Source organism: Podarcis erhardii, assembly GCF_964252035.2.
Source record: "Podarcis erhardii genome assembly, chromosome: 7".
Lineage (NCBI taxonomy): Eukaryota > Metazoa > Chordata > Lepidosauria > Squamata > Lacertidae > Podarcis > Podarcis erhardii.
Window position 1 is genome coordinate 28967577 of NC_138511.1, and position 25401 is coordinate 28992977.

At 48.1% G+C, this 25401-nt stretch overlaps 1 protein-coding gene across 4 annotated transcripts in view; it reads left to right on the forward strand.

Moving 5' to 3' along the window:
- CHD5 (chromodomain helicase DNA binding protein 5) overlaps positions 1-25401 on the forward strand; it is a 67500-nt gene that overhangs the window by 26895 nt on the left and 15204 nt on the right. For 2 of the 4 annotated variants that reach the window (XM_081870672.1, XM_081870671.1), the window contains exons 18-39: positions 16-137; positions 1281-1454; positions 2785-2926; positions 4367-4498; positions 4919-5036; positions 6047-6171; positions 6855-7086; positions 7743-7868; positions 8688-8860; positions 10074-10248; positions 12055-12147; positions 13873-13961; positions 14270-14403; positions 15281-15425; positions 16674-16833; positions 17623-17702; positions 18085-18214; positions 18788-18886; positions 20658-20792; positions 21814-21922; positions 23381-23513; positions 24184-24379. In XM_081870672.1, coding sequence (XP_081726798.1) covers positions 16-137; positions 1281-1454; positions 2785-2926; positions 4367-4498; positions 4919-5036; positions 6047-6171; positions 6855-7086; positions 7743-7868; positions 8688-8860; positions 10074-10248; positions 12055-12147; positions 13873-13961; positions 14270-14403; positions 15281-15425; positions 16674-16833; positions 17623-17702; positions 18085-18214; positions 18788-18886; positions 20658-20792; positions 21814-21922; positions 23381-23513; positions 24184-24379 — 3022 coding nt within the window. The remainder of the gene's footprint in view (positions 1-15; positions 138-1280; positions 1455-2784; positions 2927-4366; positions 4499-4918; positions 5037-6046; positions 6172-6854; positions 7087-7742; positions 7869-8687; positions 8861-10073; positions 10249-12054; positions 12148-13872; positions 13962-14269; positions 14404-15280; positions 15426-16673; positions 16834-17622; positions 17703-18084; positions 18215-18787; positions 18887-20657; positions 20793-21813; positions 21923-23380; positions 23514-24183; positions 24380-25401) is intronic. The other 2 variants (XM_081870673.1, XM_081870674.1) reach the window with 2 other exon arrangements.

The window sequence follows — 25401 nt, forward strand, 5'->3', positions numbered from 1 at the left end:
CCCTTTTCTCCAAAGTTCTTTAGAGTGCTCAACAGCTACAAAATCGACTATAAGCTGCTTCTGACCGGGACACCTCTGCAGAACAACCTCGAGGAGCTCTTCCACTTGCTCAACTTCCTCACGCCAGAGAGGTTCAAGTGAGTATTTAAGGACGTCAGAAGACCCCTGCTGGATCAGGCCAATGTCCCATCTAGTCCAGCCTCCTGTTCTCGCTGTTGCCAACCAGATGCCCCCATGGGAAACCAGCAAGCAGGACTCAAGCACAAGAGCGACTCTCCCCTCCTGTGGTTTCCAGCAACTGGTATTCAGATGCATTGCTACCTCCAGCTGTGACAGCAGAGCATAGCCATTGTGGCTAGTAGCTATCGGTAGCCTTTTCCTTTACAAATTTGTCTAATCCTCTTTTAATTCCACCCAATATGGTGGCCGGCATTGCCTCATGTGGCAGTGAGTTCCATAGTCTTAACTATGCATTGCGTGAAGGAGCACTTTTTAGAAAATGTCCAGAATCTTCCAACATTCAGCTTCATTGGATGTCTATGAATTGCTGTGTTATGAGAGGAGAAAGACCACTTTCTCAATGCCATGCATAATTTTTTATAAACTTCCATCATGTCGCCTTTTCCTCACTTTTTCTCTAAACTAAAAAAAATCCTAAATGCTGCAAGTTATGCCCCTCCTCATGTACCTTCCAAAACAGATTTCCTCAAATGTGCTATTTTGGACTGCAACTCCCATCATCCCTAAGCTAGGGTTGATAGAAAATGTGTTCCCAAACAGCTGAAGGGCACCATATTGGGGAAAGCTGCTCTGTGGCAGACCATTGAACAAACCGTAGCTTGAGGCTGAAGCCACACCTTGTGCTTTGTTTGGGACTGTGGATGTGCCTGTGGTTGGTTGGTGGTCTGCATGAAGACTTTGGAGTGACTGGGCTTGGTGTAAATCCTCGTCTTTCCGCTTTGCCTGGCCAACCTCGCAGGGCTGCCTTCCTGCTGTATTTAAGGCTCTGTTTACCAGATGCTAACTGCAGCTCTTGTTTCGGTGGCTTGCCCACGTGCCGGAGAGCGGGCCTTCCCAACCTGCGCTCAGGTATGGCTGCCCAGAGCTCCAGCCTGGCCAGCTGGCAACAAGACCTTCTCCAGACATTGCCTTGAAGCCACCCAATGAGGCTGTGCAAGATGCGTCCTGCAGGCAGAGCACGTAGCATTTGCTGTGCTGGAGTGCCCTGGCTGCCTTTGCCAAGCCCTGGCTGCTCCATAATCCATCCTCTGCATCCACAGCAACCTGGAGGGCTTCCTGGAAGAGTTTGCAGACATCTCCAAGGAGGACCAGATCAAGAAACTGCACGACCTTTTGGGACCTCACATGCTCCGGAGGCTGAAGGCCGATGTGTTTAAGAACATGCCTGCCAAGACGGAGCTGATTGTCAGGGTGGAGCTGAGCCAGATGCAGAAGTGAGTTCCCTCCTTGCAAGACGTGCTGGGCCAGGCCATAGCACAGTGACTGAGCCCTCTGGCCCTCAGCTTGGAAACTGGGGGGCAGGTGGGGTGCTTTTATTTGCAGTGGTCCTGGTGGCCACATGTTTCATCTGCATGTGGACCCCCACCTTTACTGATCCATTGCCATAGTTAGAGAAATGGTGGGTGTGTCTATTATTATTATTGGCAATTTTATCATGCTCTTTAGCAGGAAAAAGCTCCCATATAAGTCCATAGTGACTTCCACAACAGTCCTTGTTCTCAGACTTGTAGTGGAAAAGGGAATGTGAGAATACCTGCAAGTCCCCACCCTCCACAGAAAACACACACATGAAACACAGACAGAAAACTCATTCCACCCATCCTTTATTATAGAGTCACAGGCCCGTTAAAACAGAGTAGACTGTTGAAACACACACGTCTTTAAGAGGCAGCATGACACAAGCATCAAGCATGATGCGTGAATTGCAATTAGAATAATAGTCTCATCTTGTGAGAACTCTGAGTAGAGAAGAAGTTTGGAAAAGCGAGCAACACCCCCTCAAGAAGGAGGCAGTGCTCCCAGCTGGCCACCCCCCAGAAGATGTCCAAAAAAAAAACCTTTAAAAAATGTAACAAGGGGAGGGGCCTTGGAGGGTGGTGGTGGATCCCATAAGCTACATTCACTAATTTTCCCAAGGCCGATGGTGCCAGCCTTTTACACACAGGGCCTCCACTTTCCTCTTCCCCCACGGAAAGGCCTTTCCAGAGACAGGCTGTTTGCCATCATTTTTCTTCTAGGAAGAGACAGTGCTAGGGACTTGCTGTGTCCTTGTTTACATACAGGTTGAGCAGGTGGGAAGCAGGGAAGCCCATGTGCTCCCTCAAAGGCCACTGCCCTCTTGCTCTATGGGGCTGCTTCTTAACAGCTGCTACCTCCAAAACTCTTGTTCTCTTTTGTGTTTTAGCCCCCCTCCCTTCCACTCTTCCTGGCAGGAGAGTGTGGCTTTCGTTCCAAGCTCTAGAAACATAAGCAAAGCATCACAACCTGTTGAGGAAGTCCTGGTAGCTTTGCAGATGTATATGATTGCCTAGGGAAATGCTCATATCCTAACCCCCCCCCTCGCCCCATTCATTGCAGGATAGTGTGTCTAGGATCTCAGACTGAATCATAGGAAGGCACCCAAGTCTTAAGTTTGCTTGTGGCTGGGTGGAGATCTAGCATGCCCATTCAATACCCTTGCGAGTCATGGAACTGTTACAGCTTCCAGGGGAAGCCCAGAAGCCCCTTAACTAAGATGCCCCTTCCCCGCTTGTGTTCGCACAGGAAATACTACAAGTTAATCCTGACAAGGAACTTTGAGGCTCTGAATTCGAAAGGTGGAGGCAACCAGGTGTCCCTGCTCAATATCATGATGGATCTTAAGAAGTGTTGTAACCATCCATACCTTTTCCCCGTGGCGGCTGTGGTAGGTCTGTTTCTATTTCATGCCTTCCCCCTCCGCACCTTTGCTCTAAACCAGAGCTCAGATCAGTGCACTGGGTGGATGGGCTTCCTAGACAGTTGCCCATCATAGAGTTGGAAGGGACCCTGAGAGTCATCTAGTTCAACTCCCTGCAATGCAGAAACCTCAGCTAAAGCATCCATGACAGATGGCCACCCAACTTCTGCTGAAAAACCTCCAAGGAAGGAGAGTCACTCCAGAGGGAGTCCAAATGGACCTAATAAAAGTGCTGCAGTGGGGCTCCTCTGTATGAATCAGAGTTGGTGGTCACCAATGTGCACCTCTGTCTCTCTTCACCATCTCAGTCTGGGGAGGTTCTGAACCTCTGGGTCGAGTCAAGGGTGGTTTGGACATGGACTAAAGGTCTGAAGCTTACTCCAGCCAAGGCAGAGTTGCTTTTGGCCAAGAGGCCCAACAACCCAGTGTTAAGGGGTCTGCTTGCTCTGGATGAGGTCACTCTCATCAGGTTCACCACTGGAGGTGGGGGAACTCCTTGACCCAACTTTGCTCTTTCATAAGAACATAAGAAGAGGCTGCTGAATCAGACCAATGGCCTATCTAGTCCAGCATCCTGTCCTCACAGTGGCCACCCAGATGGCACTCAGGAAGCAGGATCTGAGCACAAGAGCCCTCTTCCCTCCTGTGGATTCCAGCAACTGGTATTCATTACTGCCTCCAACTGCAGAAGCAGAATATATCCCATAAACCTTTTATTTTCTTTATTCCATTTGCTTAAGAACTCTATGCATTTTTTAACTCACAGTATCTTAAGCCAGCAACCAACAAAATGGGTTGTCTCTTGCTAAGTCCTACTCACAGCAGACCCACTGAACTTAATTGGGCCCAGGTTAACCATGCCCATTAAATTGCATGTGTCTACTCTGAGTAGGACTGCTGTTGGATGTAAACGGTGTGTTTATCTGTTTAGTCAGCATTATAAAATATTGTCATTTGCGAAGACTTTCCTGTGACATTTTGGTGGGTTCTAACTACTGTGGATTTTCGATTTTTTCTTGTGGACCTCTTAAGTTATTCAGAACATAAGGACATAAGGAGAAACTGCTGGATCAGGCCAGTGGCCCACCTAGTCCACCATCCTGTTCTCACAGGGGACAAGCAGTTACCCCAAAGAGAAGCCCACAAGCAGAACCCAAGCATAAGAACCCTCTCCCCTTTTGTGGCTCCTAGCAATTGGTATTCAGAAGCATGACTGACTCAAGCACAGAGAGTTGGCTTAGACTGAGCAAGACCACTGGTCCATCCAAGACCGGGTGTGGCTTAATCTCTCTGGAGACACTTCTTGCTCACCCAGCGGCCTCCTAGAAGAGGTCATGTGCTGTGCAGGAGCTGTTCCCTTGCAAGCTGGACTTAGCCATACCCCACTCACTTCCCTTTGCCTCTTAGGAAGCCCCGGTATTGCCAAACGGATCCTACGACGGCAGCTCACTGGTGAAGTCGTCTGGGAAGTTGATGCTGCTGCAGAAGATGCTCAAGAAGCTGAGGGCTGGTGGCCACCGGGTGCTCATCTTCTCCCAGGTGTGAACAGGCCGAGCGGCAAAGGCTGCATCCACACGGCCATTTATTCCATTTCCCAAAAGAAACTGTTAATTTCCGCATCTTATTTGTTCTTCCGCATGATGTGAAAGCACTTCAGGAAAACTTTGGGAACGTGGGGCTTGTTTAGCACTCATTTTAGTGTTATTTGAGTCTAGAAAGAAAAGGAAAAAACAACTTGTTTGACCAAGAAAAATTGTGGGAGTAAAGTGATAAATGTTTCAGAGTTGTATACCAGCGTGCAGTTACCTTCCTATTGTTTTCACAGGGGAATCCTGGGACTGCGGTAGAGTGTATTCTGTTTCCGAGTACTTTGGGCTTAAAGGGACCTTTAATTGTTTCTTTTTATTTCAGGTGGTGCGCTCGCTCATGGTCTGATTATTTTATTTAATTTTTTAATAGATGACGAAGATGCTTGACTTGTTGGAAGATTTCTTGGAATACGAGGGTTATAAGTACGAGAGGATTGATGGCGGCATCACTGGAGGACTGAGGCAGGAAGCCATCGACAGGTTTAATGGTACTTCAGTTTTGGCTTTTCCGTGTTCAAGACACAGGTCTTGCTCTGGCCTGCAGGTGGCTGGTGGAGAGGCAGTGGTGGTGTAGTGGTTAGAGTGTCGGGTGAGGACCTGGGAGACCAGGGTTCAAATCCCCACTCGGCCTTGAACCTACCTCACAGGGTTGTTGTGGGGCTTAAATGTGGAGGGGGAGAACCATGTAAGCCACTTTAAGCTCCATGGAGGAAAAGAGGGGGGATATAAATGAAATGAATGAATGAATGAATGAATGAATGCTGGGGAACCAGCTGGAGCTCAAAGCCACTGAAAGTTTGCAGGATTTGATGTCTTTCCATTGCAAGATACATAGGATGAAGTGGTTTCTTTGTTATCCAAATGGCCAAAAAGGGTTGGGGACTCATGTTATTTAGCTTAATTCTCATGGACTAGCACAGTTTTCATTCCAGCTTTCCATTGGTTAAAGAGCTACCTCTCCTGCTGCGTTGGTTCCCTGGGGGCTCCCCCTGGCTGGCACAGTTTCATTTACTTATATGTCCCTGGTCCCTCTGCAATTCCGTCCTTTAGCTGCAGCTGGTTGGGGCTGAACAGGCTAGATTGCCAGATCAGAAGGAGGCGAGCTCAGAGCAAGGTCTTGTCTGCAGGCTTCTGGACCACTAGAGCTTTTCCTTGCTCTGTTTATCTGCTTCTCACAGCATGCTAGCCCTTCCTTTGTGGCCCACAACTTGAAAACGATGGACTTAAGCCAACACAAAATGAATTTGCTTCTACTACTGATGGAGCAGTTTAGCCAGCTCTGGTAGGGCTCTATAAATGCCCCAGAAAAGGGTGCTCAGGTTGTCTGTTTCTCTCCTGCCTGCTTCTGGATCACCCCTCTTTGTTTGCCACTAACTGATCTTGTCTTCTCCCCACCCCCCTTGAAGTCAGTTACTAACCCTGACACTTCTCTGTCTCCCCACCCCTCTCGTCTCTCCCCACCCTCACCCCACAACCTTGTCGATTTTGTCATCCTCAGCACCCGGAGCTCAGCAATTCTGTTTCCTGCTCTCCACCAGAGCCGGAGGTTTGGGCATTAACCTTGCAACAGCCGACACAGTCATAATTTACGATTCTGATTGGAACCCCCACAATGACATTCAGGTTAATTCCATCGGTTCTCCCTTGCTGCCTTTGTAACCCCCGGAGTAAAAGGCACCCCGCTCACACCTGCCATCTCCCAACCTCCCACCCTCCTCTTAGCATCCCTCGCCTCATTCCCCACCCCCTACCAATCTTGCTAGGGTCCCTCAAAAGCTCCCCCCATCCCTGGCTCCAAAGCAAGTTGCTGGTGTTTCCTAGAAATGCATGCCTGTTTTTCTGACTTTGCTCCTCCTTCTCCTCTTGTATAAATCTTTCATTCTCCCCCTCTCTGCCCACTGCCATTTTCACAGGGAAATGTCCTGCTGGCTGGTTTTTGTTTTTGTTTTGCTGTTTTTCCTTTGCTTCAGCATTTGCTCCAGATGTTCCTCATTTTATTGATGGCTGAAAAATGAAGTTGCTGAAATAATTTGTTCATTTGGGGTGTTCGCATGACTAAGGCTGCATTCACACAGCGGTCTACTCCATTTCCCCAATGTTTCCATAACTGTTAATTTCCACGTTATATTTGAGCTTTCAAGCATAAAGGCCCTCTCCCCTCCTTTGGCTTCCAGTGTTCAGAAGGATTTCTGCCTCCAACCATGGAGGTAGAACATTGCCATTGTGGCTAGGAGTCATTAATAGTCTTCTCCTCCATGAAGGGTCCTCCATGTTATTCTGAAGCATCTCATTGTTCATCCATCCAGGCCTTCAGCAGAGCCCACCGGATTGGACAGAATAAGAAGGTAATGATCTACCGCTTTGTGACGAGGGCGTCCGTCGAGGAGCGCATCACCCAAGTGGCCAAGAGGAAGATGATGCTGACACATTTGGTGGTGCGCCCGGGCCTTGGCTCCAAGTCTGGCTCCATGACGAAACAAGAGCTGGATGACATCCTGAAGTTTGGCACAGAGGAACTGTTCAAGGATGACGTTGAAGGTGAGATGGCATGGCTGTGCTTGAGGATCCATGCATGAGTGGGGAAGGGTGGCAGCGAAGGGGGAACCATGGATGGAATCTGGAACCTTCTGCATGCAAAGCAGGTGCTCTGCAACTGAGTCACAGTCCCATTCCAACATAAGAAGCTGCCTTATACCTAGCCAGACCATTGGTCCAGCTTGCTGAGTATTGTCTGCACTGACTTACAGCAGCTGCCTAGTGTTGCAGATGGGGGACTTTTGCAGTCCTACGTGATGTCCAGGATTGAGCCTGGGGCCATCTGTGAATTACTCTATCTCTGTATTTGAAGGGCCAAGGTTCTAGACACCTCACTTACTTGAAAGATCAAGTTTCTAGACACCTCACTTACTTGAAGGATCAAGTTTCTAGACACATTATGCAGTTGAAGTTCCAGGTTCTAGATATCTCAACAGTCAACAGGCTCAGGTTCTAAACACCTCAACCAGTTGATGGACAATGGTTCTAGACACCACAGCCAGTCAAATGATCCAGGTTCTAGATAGCTCAACCAGTCAAAGGGTTCTGGTTCTAGGCACCTCAAACAGTTGAAGAACCAAGGTTCTAGACACCTCAGCCAATTGAGCTTTACTTGGACTTAGTAATCTGTAACACTCACATTGTTTCCTCGCTCCCAGGGATGATATCTCAGGCCCAGAAAATTGGCATACCTGAGGCCATGACCCCTTTCATGGAGGCACCAACCTCCAAAGGTGGGACGGTGACTCCTGGCATGAAGAAAAAACATGGCCCTGCTCCACCAGGTATGTGAAGGATAGAAGGCACAAAGGCCACCAACGCTGACATTCCTTTTTTGCTCTGGAGTTTGTATGTGAGAAGCTAAGACGAGGTGTCAAAGGGGACCCTTCTTATCCAGCCTCCTCTTCTCACCGTGGCCAACCAGACACCCCAAAGGGAAGCCAACCAGCAGAATTTGAGTGCCTAAAGCCTCTGAAAGTGGGGGCAGAGCACAGCCCTTGAGACTAGTAGCTGTGGATCTCCTTATCCAACTTGAATTTATCTAACATTCTTTTGAAGCCTCCCAGGTTTGGGGCCACCACTTTTTCTTGTGGGAGTGAGTTCCACAGTTTTAATTATGCGCCGTGTGAAGAAGCAGTTTCTTCGGTCTGTCCTGAACTTCTCAAAGTTCAGGATGGCCCCATTAAGTTCTGATGTCAAATGAGGAATAGAAGAAGTTTCCCCCACCCACTTTCTCCTGCAAATGATCTTATGCACCTTTATGTTCTCACGCCTTTCTTTTCTAAACTAAAAAGCCCCAGGCATTGTAACCTTTTCACACAATAGAGTTTGCCACAGTCCTCTGATCATGGGAACTCCTTCCTGCAGGAGGCATTAATGGCCACCAACCTAGATGGCTTGAAAAGAGGCTTGGACAAATTCATTGGACAACAGGAAGGTTGTTAATGGCTACTAGCTTCAACGGCTCGGAATGCTTCTGTTTGCCAGTCTCTGGAAGCTGCAGGAGGGGAGAGCACTGTTGCTTGTGGACTTCCTGCTGGACCAGGTGGGTCATGGGCCTGATCCAGTAGGCTCTCCTCACACGCGTATGTTCTCCCTCTCAGGTGACAATAAAGACGTCGAGGACAGCAGTGTGATTCATTACGACGATGCGGCCATCTCAAAGCTCCTGGACCGCAACCAAGATGCCACTGACGACACGGAGCTGCAGAACATGAACGAGTATCTCAGCTCTTTTAAAGTGGCCCAGTATGTTGTGAGAGAAGAGGATGGTGTGGTAATGCGTTCAGAGTCATGGTTTACCTTCCTTTTCAATAAGTTTGCTTATTTCAGGGTGTTGCGTTTTTTAAAAACACACAAAGCAACATTGTGCATGGCACACTAAAATCTACACACACACACACACACAACTTTCTAAAATGGTACAAATAAAACATATAAACAAATCATACTGAATGCTTAAGGACAGTAATACCCACCTGCCATTGGAATCTGTTCATCGGGGCACTGAAGAACACTCCATCGGGCAGAGATTGGTGGTGGTTTGTGATTCCGCCATCTTGAAAATATTCAAAGCCCAAGCCAAACCCATGTTTCTAGCCCTTAAGTATTTACTCATTTGTTTATTTCACTGTGTTCATGAATCGCTTCCCGTGAAATACCTCTGAGCGATTTAGCAGTAGAGTCACAGCCAGGCAGCAAAGGTTGCCTCGTAACTTAAGTGTTGGAGCAGCTAGTTCATTTACTGTCCACCCTTCGCCGTCAGGTCCTACTTACAGCATGAAAACACAATGTGAAAAACAATTAAGAACAACTTGCCACCATGAAAAGAAGGTGGGTCCTAAAAACAAACACCTCAAGTGTCAAAAGCCAGGGTAAAGAGGTGCAAATTCAGCATTGGCTGGAAGCTGTGCAATGAAGGTGTCAGACACACCTCTGTGGGGAGGCATTTCCACAGCTCAGGGGCCACCACAGAGGAGGCCCTCTTGTGGTCCACCTCCTCCTGAAGAGGAGCTTCTAAGAGGGCCCCCTCTGCCAATCACAGCACCCGTGAGGGTCTGTAGGGAAGGAGATGGTCTTTCAGGTATTTGGGTCTTGAGTTATTTAGGGCTTTAAACATCAATGTGAGCATCTTGCATTGGGCTGGGAAATGAACCAGCAACCAGTGTGGCTATTTTAAAGCAGGTTATATGTGATCTAAAAGGAACCCCGGCCAGTAGTAATCTGGCTGCTGCATTTTGGACCACCTGAAGTTCCCAAGTAGTCTTCAAGGGTAGCCCCATGTAGAGTGCATTGCAGTAATCCAGTTTGGAAGCTTCTTTCTTTCTTTCTTTCTTTCTTTCTTTCTTTCTTTCTTTCTTTCTTTCTTGGACTGCAGCCCTGCCATCATGCCCCATGCGAGTGTCTCCTTTTGGGAATGGTTACTGGGGACGGTTACTCTCAAAGCTGTGGTTTGAGAGCTGTCCCCTTTTCCCCTCTTCCGCTTGCAGGAGGAGGTTGAGCGTGAGATCATCAAGCAGGAGGAGAACGTGGACCCCGACTACTGGGAGAAGCTCCTGAGGCACCACTATGAACAGCAGCAGGAGGATCTGGCCCGTAACCTCGGGAAAGGGAAGAGAGTCCGGAAGCAGGTCAACTACAACGACGCCTCGCAGGAGGACCAAGGTGAGGCTGTTGTGGTCCAGGGGTGGCAAACCTGCAGATCTCTGGCTGCTGTTGGACTCCATCTCCCATCAGCCCATGGCCAGTGGCTAGAAATGGACGATGGCAACTGTAGTCCAGGAACTTCTCTCAAACATATGCACTCATCCTATCCAGTAACTTGAAAACTAGTTATTCCCGGACAATCTTTCCCGGGGTGTCCCCACGTTACACTGTACGTGGGTGTAAGATACCTGTAAATGGGTTCAGCTACTCATGAGAAAGAGCCTACACGTGTTTAAACTCGACATGTGCAGCTGCCCCCCGAAGGAAGATGTATTTTGCTCACACAGTGATTCTCTGTGCGTTCTCTCCACGGGGCTATGATCCTGACCGGTTTTCTTCTGTGTGGTTTAGCTGTTGGACTAGATGTCTCTTTGGTTCCCTTCCAATTCTACAATTCTCTGATTCTATTTCTAAGTGAGCATTCAGGGGAAAGGATGGGAAAAGCTTTCATCTGTCCTTTTGAGAGTTTCCTTGCTGCTCACATTTTTAATGTAGGGGTAACCAACCTGGTGCCCTCCAGATATTCTGACTACAACAACTCCCCTCTGCCACAGTTGGCATGGCCAGTATCCAGGGAGGATGCAAGTTTTGAAGTCCAAAGCATTTGGAAGTCACCGTGTTGACTACCCCAATTTAATAAGTTCCAGATATTTTTTAATGCTGCCAATCAACCCAATATTCTCTGTGCTGGGTACATTTTGAAAAGGGGGAAAAACTGCATAGGGTACAACTTGGATGTAAAATCAGAACTAAATTTAAAAGAGAATCAGAATAAAAGCAAAGTTGAAATCAGCAAACAATGATGCTTTTGATCTACAAAGAGGGGTGCCTAACCTGTGAGATCCCTCCAGCTGAAGCCCAGTGGCAAATCCCAACACAGTACAATTGCATCTTGCACAAGGCTTACATTCTGGGATGTCGCGTATACCCAAACTGGCCCCTTGGAAAAGCCCCTGAGTGACCATCGACTTACCCGGTGCACCAAAAAACCATGTTAAATGTTAAATGTACATATGGAACGTTTGCAACCATCAGTCAAGAGAATTAGCTGACCCCTATTTATGGGTGCATTGATTTATTTGCAAAAATGCTTTCATGTAATGTAAAGCTATTTCTGTGAAAACAATTAAGAAAACCCCAACAGTATTTAACCACTTTTCCTAAAAGCAAGTGTAAAAATCAAAGAAGAATATGCAGCTGCAAGCCATAAATAAAGCTGGCGTGTGCAGAGAACAAATGAAATCAAGAACAAAAAGTCCAGGAAAGTAGAAATCCATGGGTAAACATGTATGTTTTTCATCTGCCTAACAAATTACTTGAGGGGGGTGGGCATTCCCGAGGGTGTTTTCTGCCCCCTAGAATAGCCCACCAAGTGACAATCTGCTGATCATTGCAGTGAGCAGCAGGGTCTTCTTGGAAGTTCAGCTTGGACTGTGTTTGGGGAGGTGACTTGCTAGGTATCCTGCCCCCCCCCAAATTGTTTAGGTACCTTTTAAATGTCAACAACCAAATCTTGACCTTGGCGGGCTTAACCTTTGCCTCTTGTGTTGTTGTTGTTTAAATATCCGTTGCGAGGAGATGATTATTATGATGCTTCAAACGTTCACGAATGTGAGTTCGCGCTTGCAGCTCAAAGTGGCAGAGTCCTCGCAGTCCCTTGAGGACTCTGCCGCTTTCGCCTACTGCTGCGCCCAGCCTTGAGCCTCCTAGCATCGGACCCCTTGCTTCTCCCTCTTGAGACCCCTCCCTCTCCTCTGCCAGCAGAGTGGCAGGATGAACTGTCCGACAATCAGTCTGAGTACTCCATCGGCTCTGAAGATGAGGACGAAGACTTTGAGGAGCGGCCCGAAGGTCAGAGTGAGTCAGACCTTTGTTACTTCGATGGCACCCTGTCCCTTTCCTCGTCTGGGCTGACATCAGCCAGGCATGTTCCAGCAACTGCTCTTGGGCCCTTAGAGGCTGATCCCGGCAGAAGTGGGAGCAAAGTGGATGGACAGCAGGCATTTGTTCAGGCATCCTCAGAGTCTGCTGTGGGTGTTGGAGCAAGGCAGAATGGGGTGCAAAGGAAAAGGGGGATCCTAATTCCTTTGCACAGTTACCCCTAGTTGACCCTGCAGACCTGGAACTCATCTTTAAAGTTCAGCCTGCAATCTTCCTTGTCATGTCTCTCCCCCTGCCCCCCAAATATTTGCTCAGACCAGTGGCTCCCAAACTTTTTTTTGGTCCTCCTCCCCCTTTGTTGCATAAACCCATCCCCATCGCCATCGCCCCCTATAAAAAGCATGATTCCGAACAGCAGTTTGGACGACCCAGCATGGAAGAGAAGAACACGGTAAAATTCAAAACAGTCACAATTCATTGCATGTCTATTCAAAATTCAATTAAAAGTATTAATTGGACAAGATTTATGCTTGCTGTTGTCTCTGGTAATTTCTCTCGCTTACAGCATGGATGCTGGGTGGATGTTCTGTATTATTTCATTAATACTATTGCTACAAAATTGCTGAACTTAATCTAGCAACACTATTCTGATAGTCACTTGCACCTCCAGCACCTCCCTGCCACCCCCTTGCCTCTTAGTGCCCCCCCAGGAACTCCCCCCCCCCGCAGGTGGTACCACCCACTTTGGGAACCACTGGTTTAGACGACCCTTCCCTAAGCTGATGGCCTCCAGATGTTTTGGACTACAACTCTCATCATCCTCAGCCATCACAGCCATTTTGGACCACAGTTCCCATCAGCCTCAGCCGGCAAGGTCATTTCAGACTACTACTCCCATCAGTCCCAGAAGGAGCAGCTGTTCTGCCTGGGGCTGGTGGGATTTGTGGTCCAAAAGATCTGGAGGCACCAACTTTGGGGAAAGGCTGACCTGGTCTGACCCCGTGGAAAGGAGGAGAAAGTTCCTTCTATTTTGGCAGTTCTGTACAAGAAAGGCTTTGCTGACATTGTCTCTCCTAGATCATTACTGAAGGATCTCTACCTATCTTGCACACACTGTTTAAAGTCCCTTTCTCTCTCATCTTTATATAGAAAACACCATCCTAAAAAACAAAGAAAGTGAGCTTCATTCTTGGCTGAGTGGGAATTTCAACCCTGGCCTCTCTAAGATTTTAGTCCTCATTTATCCTCCTCAACAACCCTGTGAGGTAGTTCAACCCAAGATCACCCAGCGAGCTTCATCGTGGCCAAATGCTCTCCCAGGTCCAGTCTAACACCCTACCCAATAAAACATCACCGTAGCCTCTCAGCCCTCCTGGCTCACAGCTGAAGACACTCTGAGAATCAGCGAACAAAGCCTAACCCGGAAGCCCTGCCCTGTATTCTGGGCCGAGTCCTTGCAGCGATGCCTTCTGAATGCAGGGATACTCTGGTGTGGTGTATGCAGCATTCAAGTCTTCATTTTTTGGTCCTCGGTGGATCCCAGTCTACGTCGCTTAGCTTAGCATAGAACCATGCATTATTATTTTTTTAAGTGCCCTAGAATGTCTAGAGCACCGCCTCCCTCCAGAGGGCATTTTCGAGGCTGCAGCTTCCTCCTAGGATCTCAGCTTATTGACACAGGATCTCTCTGACGCTCTCTAGGTGGCCGGCGGCAGTCCCGAAGGCAGCTGAAGAGTGACAGGGACAAGCCCCTCCCACCGTTATTGGCGAGAGTCGGTGGGAACATTGAGGTACGTCTTGGACAACGCTGTTCAGGGCGATGGCCCAGTGGACAGAGCTGTTGGCTAGTGGAGCGGACTCTCCAGAGAGGTGATGGACCCTCTTTCATGGGAGATTTCCAGACTTTAGATGTCCATCTGCCAGGGTTTCTGTAGCTGTGATTTCTGCATTTCGTGTGTGTGTGTGCTAGATGACCCCTGGCGTTCCTTTTCCGGTCCTACAATCCCATGCTGCTTTGCCTCTTTGTCCTAGGCATCTGAGAATGCCATCTTTCCCCATATTCCCCTTCCTCTCCACCCTTCCCTGCCTCTCTTTGCAGGTTTTGGGCTTCAATGCTCGCCAACGGAAAGCCTTCTTGAACGCCATCATGCGCTGGGGGATGCCCCCTCAGGACGCCTTCAACTCCCACTGGCTGGTGCGGGACCTCCGGGGGAAAAGCGAGAAGGAGTTCAGGTACTGGGTGTCAGGGAATGGTCTGAAGACAAGGACTAGGGAGTGCATTCTATGGCAGACCAGCCTCTCTCCGATGGAGAGCTAGCGGGGGAAGAATCACAGAGAAGAGAGAGAGGCAGAAGCTGAACAGCTTAGTGGGGAGTTACCCAGTTATGAGATAATGACGACAGAACCAGAAGGGAGGGGGCAGCTAGTTGACACATCACTTGAGAGCGTGGAGGATTCCCCCTCCCCTCGGACTCAGAGGTCTGAATGTATCAGAGAGCAAAGGAGCCAGAGGGAGGGAGGAACTTCCCATTGTCGCCCAAAATGCTGCGGAAGCTAGAAGGATGATTAGACTAGGCAACTGCCCTCCTTGCAGAGAGCTGTGTATTTGTTCTTGCAACATGACACTGTAATAAAAGGACTATAAATCTATCAACTGCTCATTAATTCTTATCTGTGAAGTTGCCAAAGGGAGGGGAGGATTCTCCATGCCTGGCACTGGGGGTGCCCCACAACCCTTCTCTCTTCCTGCCCTTGGGACCTGTTTTGGAGTAATCACCGGGAGCCACGGCAGAGAAAGGATGGACTTCCGTGGAGTGGATTTCCCATGCGCTCTGCTTGATTCCAGCCTTTTCTAGACCCAAGCAAACTTGTGGGATCTGCTTTGTGCTTTTGCTAGGATTCCAGGATCCACCACCTGGAACTCTGGATGGAAGACACTGGGTGTCGGTTTGATTACTGGTTCTAAGCTGAGTCTTTCCACACAGAGATCTATCCCTGCTTAGCTCAAGATGTCTCATTTAAGGGTTGGGCAGTTGCATCTATTTTGACTTAAGACAATGGAAGCCATTTGCCCTGGCGTCTCCCTCCCTCCTGTTTGTTTCCTCCCCAGGGCCTACGTTTCCCTGTTCATGAGGCACTTGTGCGAACCCGGGGCAGACGGAGCGGAGACCTTCGCTGACGGCGTCCCCCGCGAGGGGTTGTCTCGGCAGCATGTGCTGACCCGAATTGGTGTGATGTCGTTAGTAAGGAAGAAGGTGGGTCAACTGTTCTCTTGAATTATTTCCTCCTAGGCTTGCTCCCGAGAGCTCAGTGAGTTGATGGAAAAGTCATTGTAAGACTGTTTATATGGCTTTAGTTGGGTCCGAGAGCCAGTGTGGTGTAGTGGTTAAGAGCGGTAGACTTGTAATCTGGTGAACCAGGTTCGCGTCTCTGCTCCTCCATATGCAGCTGACCTTGGGCTAGTCACACTTCTTTGAACTCTCTCAGCCCCACTCACCTCACAGAGTGTTAGTTGTGGGGGAGGAAGGGAAAGGAGAATGTTAGCCACTTTGAGACTCCTTAGGGTAGTGATAAAGCGGGATATCAAATCCAAACTCTTCTTCTTCTTCTTTCGAGTTGACTTCTACATGTTACCCAATGTTGCTTTCATAGCTGATGGGAATTGTGGCCCCAAATGTCTGGAGGGCACCAGGTTGCAGAAAGTGAGATTAATTTAACTGATGTAGCACTGCAGGAATGGTTTTTACCTTCTGTTTAATCAGCTCTTTCCTGTTTTAGGGGTTGTTGGTTTTTTTTGGGGGGGGGGGAGTTAGTGTGAAATGACCTTTATTTTTGTGTTTGAGTTCTGAGTCATCTTTTTTTTTCTTCAAAAATTTTATTGGTTTTTACAATATTATAAACAAACAAACAAACAAACAAACAAACACACAAGACAAACAAAAATGACAACCATAAATCATAGCCTTATTGAAAATTACAGTTATTAACTTTGTTAAATGACTTCCTCGCTTCCCCTTGGTTGAATTTCATTGCATGTCCTTGTAATGGTTTTCCAAATCCCATGAGTTCTGAGTCATCAGTGCTCTGATGATGACATCATTAACCTGAATATCATTGTTTGCATGATGATGCCATTAACTTGAATATCATTGCCTGGATAATGGCATGATTAACCAGAATATCATTGCCTGGATGATGACATCTTCAACCTAAATTAGGGCTGCCATACATCCTGGATATGTCAACAACTTCTATGTCCAGATTTTCATGTTTTGAAATATGGCAACCCTAACCTAAATATCATTGTCTGGGTGATGACGTCATTAACCTGAATACCATTTCATTTTATCATAACCTTTTGTTTCTGAAGCTGCTTCTTGTACTCTGTAAGAAACGGTGTTCTTAAAACTTTAAGAAATAAATGGATTGTCTGTGGGGGGGGGGGTCTAATCCCATGTTTCTTGCACCTTCCCTCCCCCCACCCTGCCCATTCCTTGATCCAGGTTCAAGAGTTCGAACCTGTCAATGGGAAGTACAGCACTCCTGACCTCATCCCGGAAGGCCTGGAGAGCAAAAAGGGAGGGGAGGTTCTCTCTTCGGACCCAAACACGCCTGTCCCAGCCAGCCCAGCTCATGGGCAGGTGGGGCCCACGTTGCAACCAGGTATGGCTGGAACATCCCCACCTGGAACCCTGGAGAGCCACTGCCAACCCATGTGTAGAAAAGGCTGGTCTAGACTCAACATCAGGCAGCTGCTGGATTGATATACAGTGGTATCTCGGGTTACATACGCTTCAGGTTACATACGCTTCAGGTTACAGACTCCGCTAACCCAGAAATAGTACCTCGGGTAAAGAACTTTGCTGCAGGATGAGAACAGAAATCATGTGCCGGCGGCACCGTGGCAGCAGGGGGCCCCATTAGCTAAAGTGGTGCTTCTGGTTAAGAAGAGTTTCAGGTTAAGAATGGACCCGAGGTACCACTGTAATGCAAATTGGGGGGTGGGGAAACTTTGATCCTCCAGATGCTACTGGACTACAATTAGGGTTGCAAAAACCAGTACAACCCGAAAGTTGTTGAACTTTTTTCCAGCTTTTTTTTTTTTTTAGACAAATCCCAAAGTTGTTGAGTGATTTTTCAATTGACTTGCCTAAGATCCAGGATGTCAATTTCACCTTTGGAATCTCGGTAATGTCCGGGAAAATCCAGGCATATGGCAGCCCTACTACAATGCCTATCACCCTTGGCCATTGGCCGTACTTGAAGGGGCTGATGGGAGATGAAGTCCAGCACAACCTGGAGGGCCACTCCTGATACAACGATGGCTAATAGCTGTAGAAACAGAACCACCAGCCTTAATAATTTCCATGCAAGAGCCCAGAAAGTGGATTTGTGTGCAGGATTTTGACAAGCTGCCGGCATTTCATTTGCGGGTCTCGTCTCTTGTTTCAGACAAAGCGGACCCACAGCCAGGGATCCCCCAGGAAAAAGATCCATTGGAGCAGAGGGCAAAAAAGCCACGGGAGAGCCAGGTAAGGGCACATCCCCTGAGCTAGGAGGGGCATCCTTGGGGCACAGATGGGGACTTACAGTAAGTGTTGCAAGTGGGATGTTGAGATGTTGCAGATGGGTTGTTGGCAGTAGGTTAGTTAAAATAATAATAATATTGAATTTCACCCAGAAAGGGATAACCCAGAATAAACTGGGAAAATATATGGGTTGGCATCAAGAAAATCCTACTAATAATAACAAAGAAGAAAAAAGAAGGGTAGAAAGAGCAGTGGGGCTGATCCACTAGGGCGAATAGGGCACTGACCCACAGACCGCAGTCTACCTTCCAACAGCCCCCATCAGGATCAGACAAATTCATACTGGAAAGAGCTTGGGGTGATGGAAACTCTACTTTATGTTAAGGTGCCGGTGAACAGAGAGAAAACGGAGAAGGACGAGAAGGAGGAAATTGTGGTGGGACAAGCAAAACCAGACGAAGAGAGCATTGAAGAGGGCGAGAAGGCAGAGCCTGTCCCCGAGCAGCCAGCAAAAGGTGTGGGGCTGATGAGATGCCGTGGGGAGGTGACAGTGCAAGAGCAATGGGTTTTGGGGGTCGACCGGTACCTCAGAACGACCCATCAAACCAGACCCTGCTCTAGTTCGCTTGATGTCATTTTGTACCTGGAGTAGTGAGCCAGGGTGAGGAACACGGGTTCAAAGCAAATCTTTATTGTCAATGACCAGCACTAAGAAAGAAAGCACGTAGAATTATCTAAATGTGCATAATAGGGTGCAATAAAAAGTAGGGTAAATAAAGCTGCCTTGCATCATAGTGTGCACATCCATAGGATGAGGGGCTATATTATATGACCACACAGCACATAGCTAATCTATGGAACTCACTTCCACTGGAGGCAGTGATGGCCAACAACTTGCATGGTTTTAAAAGCGGAAGATGAGGCTATTATTATATTTGGGACGAGACAGTAAGGCCCCAAAGAGGGCCATATTATCCCCACTGCCCCAGGTGCCCATTCCTGATGCAAAGCTGCATTCATCTCCTTGTTGGCTGATGCGAGGCTTTGCTTCCTTCCCCTCCTCCCTGCCTGCCCCCCACCCTGCCCAGCTCCTGCAGATGAGGCCTCCCAGGAGAATGAAAAGCCAGCCGCAAAGTCGGAATCAAACGCCAGCCCTTGTAAAGGAAGCAGTAAAGAACCCAAGTCAGGTAAGAAGTCCCCTCTTCAGCTTTTACCCAGCTCAGCATGCACAGTCATAAGCAAATGTAACATTTCCTTTGTTTCTCATATCAAGGGTCAAAAGGGCTGTGTCCTGTGGCTGTCCCTTTGGCCGCTACTGCAGATCCTGCTTGGGCTCCTCCCCACCAGCTTCTTGAGGGCCAGGAACTTGCTCAATTTCCTCCAAAATCAACAACAACAACAACAACAACAACAACAACAACAACAACAACATATTATTTATACCCCATGCATCTGCCTGGGCTTCCCCAGCCACTCTGGGTGGCTTCCAACAAAATATTAAAATACAGTAATGCATCAAACATTAAAAGCTTCCCTTTAAAAGGGCTGCCTTCAGATGCTTTCTAAAAGTCTGGTAGTTGTTGTTCTCTTTGACATCTGGTGGGAGGGCATTCCACAGGGCGGGTGCCACTACCAAGAAGGCCCTCTGCCTGGTTCCCTGTAATTTGGCTTCTAGCAGCGAGGGAACTGCCAGAATGCCCTCGGCGCTGGACCTCAGTGTCCGGGTAGAACGATGGGGGTTGAGATGCTCCTTCAGATATACTGGACCAAGAAATCCTTGATTTTTCAGGATCGATTTGCTTTCTGTCCTGCGCAAGTGTTCTGAAAGGTTTCTTAAATACCCCACTGTTACAACTGCAACGTGGGCAGGCAGAGGTCCCTGCTGCACTTGGGGCCCCTAGATGAGGTTTGCCAGGATAAAAGTCAGGGCCTCTTCTTCCAACTGGGCATGGCTTGAATGCCAAGCTCACTCTGGAGCATAGGAGGCAACTTTTAGGGGCCGTGAGGGCTTCAGTCCCCACTATAAAATATTTGAGGGAGACGGGCTCCCACAAAGTTGTTGGGCATACCCATTCAAATGGTGTGTGTGTGTGTGCACTGTGTCATGTGATCGATTATGTGAGGTGGGACTCACCTGGGCCCCTACAATGTTTTATTCAACTTGGCACCCCTGCTCTGGAGAACCTGCTCCATCACACACTTGAAGGCTGCCAGCTTGGATGGCTTTTGAAGAGGGCTGGTCAAATTCATCGGGGGGAATAAGGCTATCAATGGGAACCAGCCATAATGGCTATGCTGTGCCTCCAGTGTCAGAGGATGTTTCTGAATCTCAGTTGCTGGAAACCACAGTGTGGGGAAGGAGGGGGCTCTTGTGCTCAGCTCCTTGTGGTTTCCATTCATGGGCATCTGGTTGGCTACTGTTCTCTGCCCCCAGCGATCAACGAGTCACTTTTGATTAGCAATGAGGGATTACCCTGCATAGAGCCAGCGTTAGGACATGCAGACTTGATGGATTCCATCCACTTTACTCGGGATATTATTAATTTAGCAGCAACTAGCCATCGTTATATAGAACCCCTGCATGACTCTGGTCTCCCTAAAGATTTCATTTGGTCTGCATTGTTAAGCAACCCCCCTCCAATTCACCCTCTTTTTATGCTTTTCTTTATTGAAAAATAAAACATACATAACGACAAGTGTGCAGAGTAAGACAGAGGAAGAGGAAGAGGAAGAAGAAGAAGAGTACCCATGTAGAAAACAAAACAGAACAAAAAAAAAGTTATTGTAATTAACCGGACCTTAACCTAATACAGCATTTATAAAAATGAATTCCGCCTGGTTGTCGCTGTGAGAATGGGGTGCTGGACAGGATGGGCCATTGGCATGACCCATCAGGTCCTTAGTATGTTCTTATGTTTGTGTTCTTGTGATGGGGTGCTCCTGTGTTTTGCTAAGCAGATGATGCCAAGGCAGAAGAAAAGGAGCTGTCAGAGGCTCAGCAGAATGGAGAAAAGGAGGAGGAGGAGGATGGGAAGAAGGATGACAAGAGTGGGATCCGATTCATGTTCAACATCGCTGATGGGGGCTTCACAGGTACACGCGAGCAGGCCCCAACCTCCTGGAAAGCCAGCCTCCCCCTGTGAGATCCTGGTGGCTCAAGCTCTGTTCCTTCATTGGTTAAGACTGGAGGCATGCTTCATTGTTACCATCTCAGCCCCATATTTTTGGTTGGAGGTTGGGAAGCTCAGAGCAGTGACTTATACAGAGACACAGCGAGCAGCGCTCTCCTCAGAAGGAGAGGGCAATTCTGATCCAGTCGCATATGATGCATTACCTTCTCCAAGCAGAGGCTGAGAGGAAGGATGCAAAGCTAGGGCAGCAAGTTGGGCAGAGACACAGCAGGCAACCTCCTCTGAGGGCAGATAATTCTGCCGTGCCCTACACAGGGAGTAACTGATGCAGAGACATGGCAGAATTGCTTGCCCTCTAACTGGGAGGAGGAGGAAAGGACAGAGCAGTGAGTTATGCAGAGATGCGACAGGCAACGTCCTCTAAGTGTACATAATTCTGCTATGCATTGGGAATTGTGCATTTCAAACTACTGATTTTTACTGTTTAGGGTTTGTTGTCTTAGACTGTATGCCTTATGGGGTAGAATTTCTTACTTCAATTGTGTACAGAGCTGTGTACATTGATGGCGCTATATAATTAACTGTTCAATATTAATATTAATAATATACTATTGGTAATAATAATAGTAATGATGAAGATGAATTCACAGAGAGGCATAACACAGGATCAGAGGTAAGGCAGAGCCCTGGCAACCCGCATAGAAATGTAGGAAAGGGACCCTTAAGGCCCATCTAGCCCAACTCCCATGCAATGGGGGAACCACAAGAATTTATTGGCTTGGTTGCCTGGACTCCTGGGCAGCCTGCCGCCACTGGGCTCCCTGTGGAGCTAATAACAGTGGTCTCCCTTTGAGAGTTTGTGCAAGGCTTCCTACCCACAAGGGCTGTGGAAATGTCAAGCATTATTAAGCCTCCTCTTGACATTCCAGTCCGCAGCTGGTGTGGTGCCTGAAATGCAGCATTTCTCCACTCTCGCTTTACAGAACTGCACACGCTGTGGCAGAACGAGGAGAGGGCAGCTGTCTCCTCGGGGAAGATTTACGACATCTGGCACCGGAGGCATGATTACTGGCTCCTGGCAGGAATCGTCACGTATCCTTGGCGTGGTTATGGGAAGTCAGGGCTGGATGTGGCGGTGGTTTCCTTCAGCTGCCTCCTGCCCAGTCAGACCATTTCTCCATCTTGCTCAGTATTGCCTACACTGACTGGCAGCAGTGGCTCTCCAGGGTTTCAGGCAGAGGTCACTCCTAGCCCTACCTGGAGGCGCTGTTGGGAATCGAACCTGGAACCTTCTGCATGCGAGGCAGATCCTCTAGCCCACTGAGCTATGGCCCTTCCCTGTTCCTGGCCGGTGTCAATTTTGCACATATAAGTTGGTCCCACCCTGTTTCTGCATTAATGTGGGCTTATTATTATGTTTTGTTTTAAAAATGCACACAGATTCGTATTCAGCTCCCTATTTTATCTTGTGTGCACATTTCCAAAGGTACTTAATCCTGAAATGTGCATTTTGGTATGTTTCTTGAGCTGAGGGCTCAAAACAGGGAGAAGTGTGAAATCCAAAGGGCAGTTCACATGCTTATTCGGCCAAGCTGCATACACAGAGATATAATAACCTAGGCAGCTGCCCAATCTGAGTCAGACTATTGGTCCATCTGGCTCAGTGTTGTCTACTCTGACGGGAAGGGTCCTACGCAGCCCTACCGGGAGATGGCACTGGGGACTGAGCCAGATGGGCAGCATACAAATCTTTATTATTACTGGATTTTGTGATGAAAACAAATGCATACAAAGAAAGCATATAACAGGGGCAAGTTCACGCAGAACCACAGTTTTTTCTCAGCAGATCTGGCCCTGTTACAGGTGCCACATAATACCCATTCCATATTTGTAAGAACTCGATCCTTTAGTGTGGTGGCACCCACACTTTGGAACTCCCTGCCTATTGAGATCTGGCAGATGCCTCCACTCTATTCTTCATTTTGGTTTTAGGCAAGTCTGCCTTGTAGGTGATGCAAGTTTTAATCCGTTTTCACTAGTCTATTGTTATTTTTCAAAAAAATTAAATTATTGTTGTTAATTTTTTTTTTAGTAGTTATTTTATTGCTTTATCTTTTTGGTAAACTGCCCTGACATGGGTTGTGTTTTTTGGGGTGTGTGTTTTTTTTACAATCAATTTATTTGAAATAAATAAAATGAAATATCAGTGAACATGCAAAAAACGCATTCCGTTAGGAGCAATGTGCATGAAGATTCTCTGGGATAATATGAAAATTGCCCAAGCTGAAGTGGAAATGGGGAACTGACTACTTTTAAGGAAAGGGATGGTACTGTGATGTTTTTATTGTTATTATCTGTAGTTGTATATTCTATTAATGTTTGATTATTTTTTAAATTATCCCCCCCCCCATTTCTATTTTATCTGTAAGCCACCAAGAGTCTCTGTCAGGGAAAAAGGCAGGAATGAATGAATGAGTGAATGAATGGAGATGTTTCGGATGCCACATGGTTCTGTTGTTCCCTTAACGCCTCTCCCTTCTGCTTCCTAAGTCACGGCTACGCCCGCTGGCAAGACATCCAGAACGACCCGCATTATGTAATCCTGAACGAGCCCTTCAAGTCAGAGATCCACAAGGGTAACTACTTGGAGATGAAGAACAAGTTCCTGGCACGGCGGTTCAAGGTGGGTTTCCAGAAATACCCGTTCGAGAGCAGCCACGTTTGCAGAGGATAAAACCTATCACCAGGTCTCAGCCGCAATAGCAAAAACAAGCTTCCATGGACAGAGGCAGTGTACCTTTTAGGGTGGACTGATGTAAATTAGGAGCAGGGAGCATGTGCAGCCCTGCAAATGTTGCTGGACTCCCAACTCCCAGAATGATTCAATTGAGGATGTAACATAGCCTGAAGGGTCCCCAGATGTCCTCACTCCTGGTGCAAACAGAGACAATTTAAATCTCTGCAGGCTGTCTTGATGTGCACTCTCATCCGCATCCCCCTGTGTAATGGGATATTGAAAGGATAAGACTATCAGTGGCCACTAGGCATGATGGCTATGCTCTGCCTCCACAGAAGCAGCAATGCTTCTCAATACCAGTTGCGGTAAACAAGAGCACTCTTTGGGCTCCTGCTTGTGAGTTTTCCATTAGGGAACCTGCTTGGCCACTGTGAGAACAGGATGCTGGACTAGATGGGCCATTGGCCTGATCCAGCAAGCTCTGCTTATGTTCTCCTGGTCCACGTTTCACCCATTCTGCTGCTCCTCGGCTGCTGCTATCTGTGTATGAGGCCACCTCTGCATCTTGGAGGATTCTGCAAGGTTAACGGCACTGATCCCCGTATCCTCTTTGCAGTTGCTGGAGCAGGCGCTGGTGATTGAGGAGCAGCTCCGCCGGGCAGCGTACCTCAACATGACCCAGGACCCCAATCACCCGGCCATGGCCTTGAATGCCCGCTTGGCTGAAGTGGAGTGCCTTGCTGAGAGCCACCAGCACCTCTCCAAAGAGTCCCTTGCGGGGAACAAGCCCGCCAACGCCGTCCTTCATAAAGGTGGGTTTTCCCTGAAAAGGGACCGCTTTTCCCTTAACTCCCTCCACCTCGTCTGCTTCTCCCATGCCAGTTGGGAGAGTGGTGGCTATAGGAATAACGAGGACAACAGGAGGTTGAAGGCAGGTGAGCTGTGCAGAAGCACGCTGGCAAGCATGCTCCAAGCAGGCTGCCGGCTAGTTCTGTAGTAAAAAGGTAAAGGGACCCCTGACCATTAGGTCCAGTCGTGGCCGACTCTGGGGTTGCAGCGCTCATCTCACTTTATTGGCCGAGGGAGCCAGTGTACAGCTTCCAGGTCATGTGGCCAGCATGACTAAGCCGCTTCTGGCGAACCAGAGCAGCGCACAGAAACACCGTTTACCTTCCCGCCGGAGCGGTACCTATTTATCTACTTGCACTTGATGTGCTTTCAAACTGCTAGGTTGGCAGGAGCAGGGACCGAGCAACGGGAGCTCACCCTGTCATGGGGATTCGAACTGTGGTTTAACCCACAGTGCCACCCGCGTCCCGTAGAGTTCCGTAGTCCCGTAGTTCTGTAGAGGCTCCTTTTATTAGCAGAAGTCAACAATTGGAAACAGTAGTGAAACCACTCTGAACATGACGTATTTCCGTCTAAGCACATTTCCAGCATTAGCAGATACACGTGTTAGCAATGTTTTCCCTGATACTTGATTACATCTGCATCCCCGGTCATGCTGCAGCCAAGCATTATGTCTAGTAACCAAATCTGTGAGAGGACAGATGGTCAGGGGAAAACCCTGTTTGCTAGCCAAGAAGGCAAAAGGTCAGGGTGCGTGGGCGCAATGCTCCTTGGCACACTGTTGCATGCATGGTGCGAGGTTTGCCTCAGCACAGGCGGAGTGTCACCTCCACAGTGGCTAAGAGAGGAAAGAGCTTTTTCAGGTTCTAAGGGAACCTGAACTCACATTATCTTTTTTTTTTCTGCATAATTTTTATTGTTTTTTAAATCATAACAAAAAATACAGCAATTTACACCTTCTTATCACAGATTTCTTTCTGTAAGA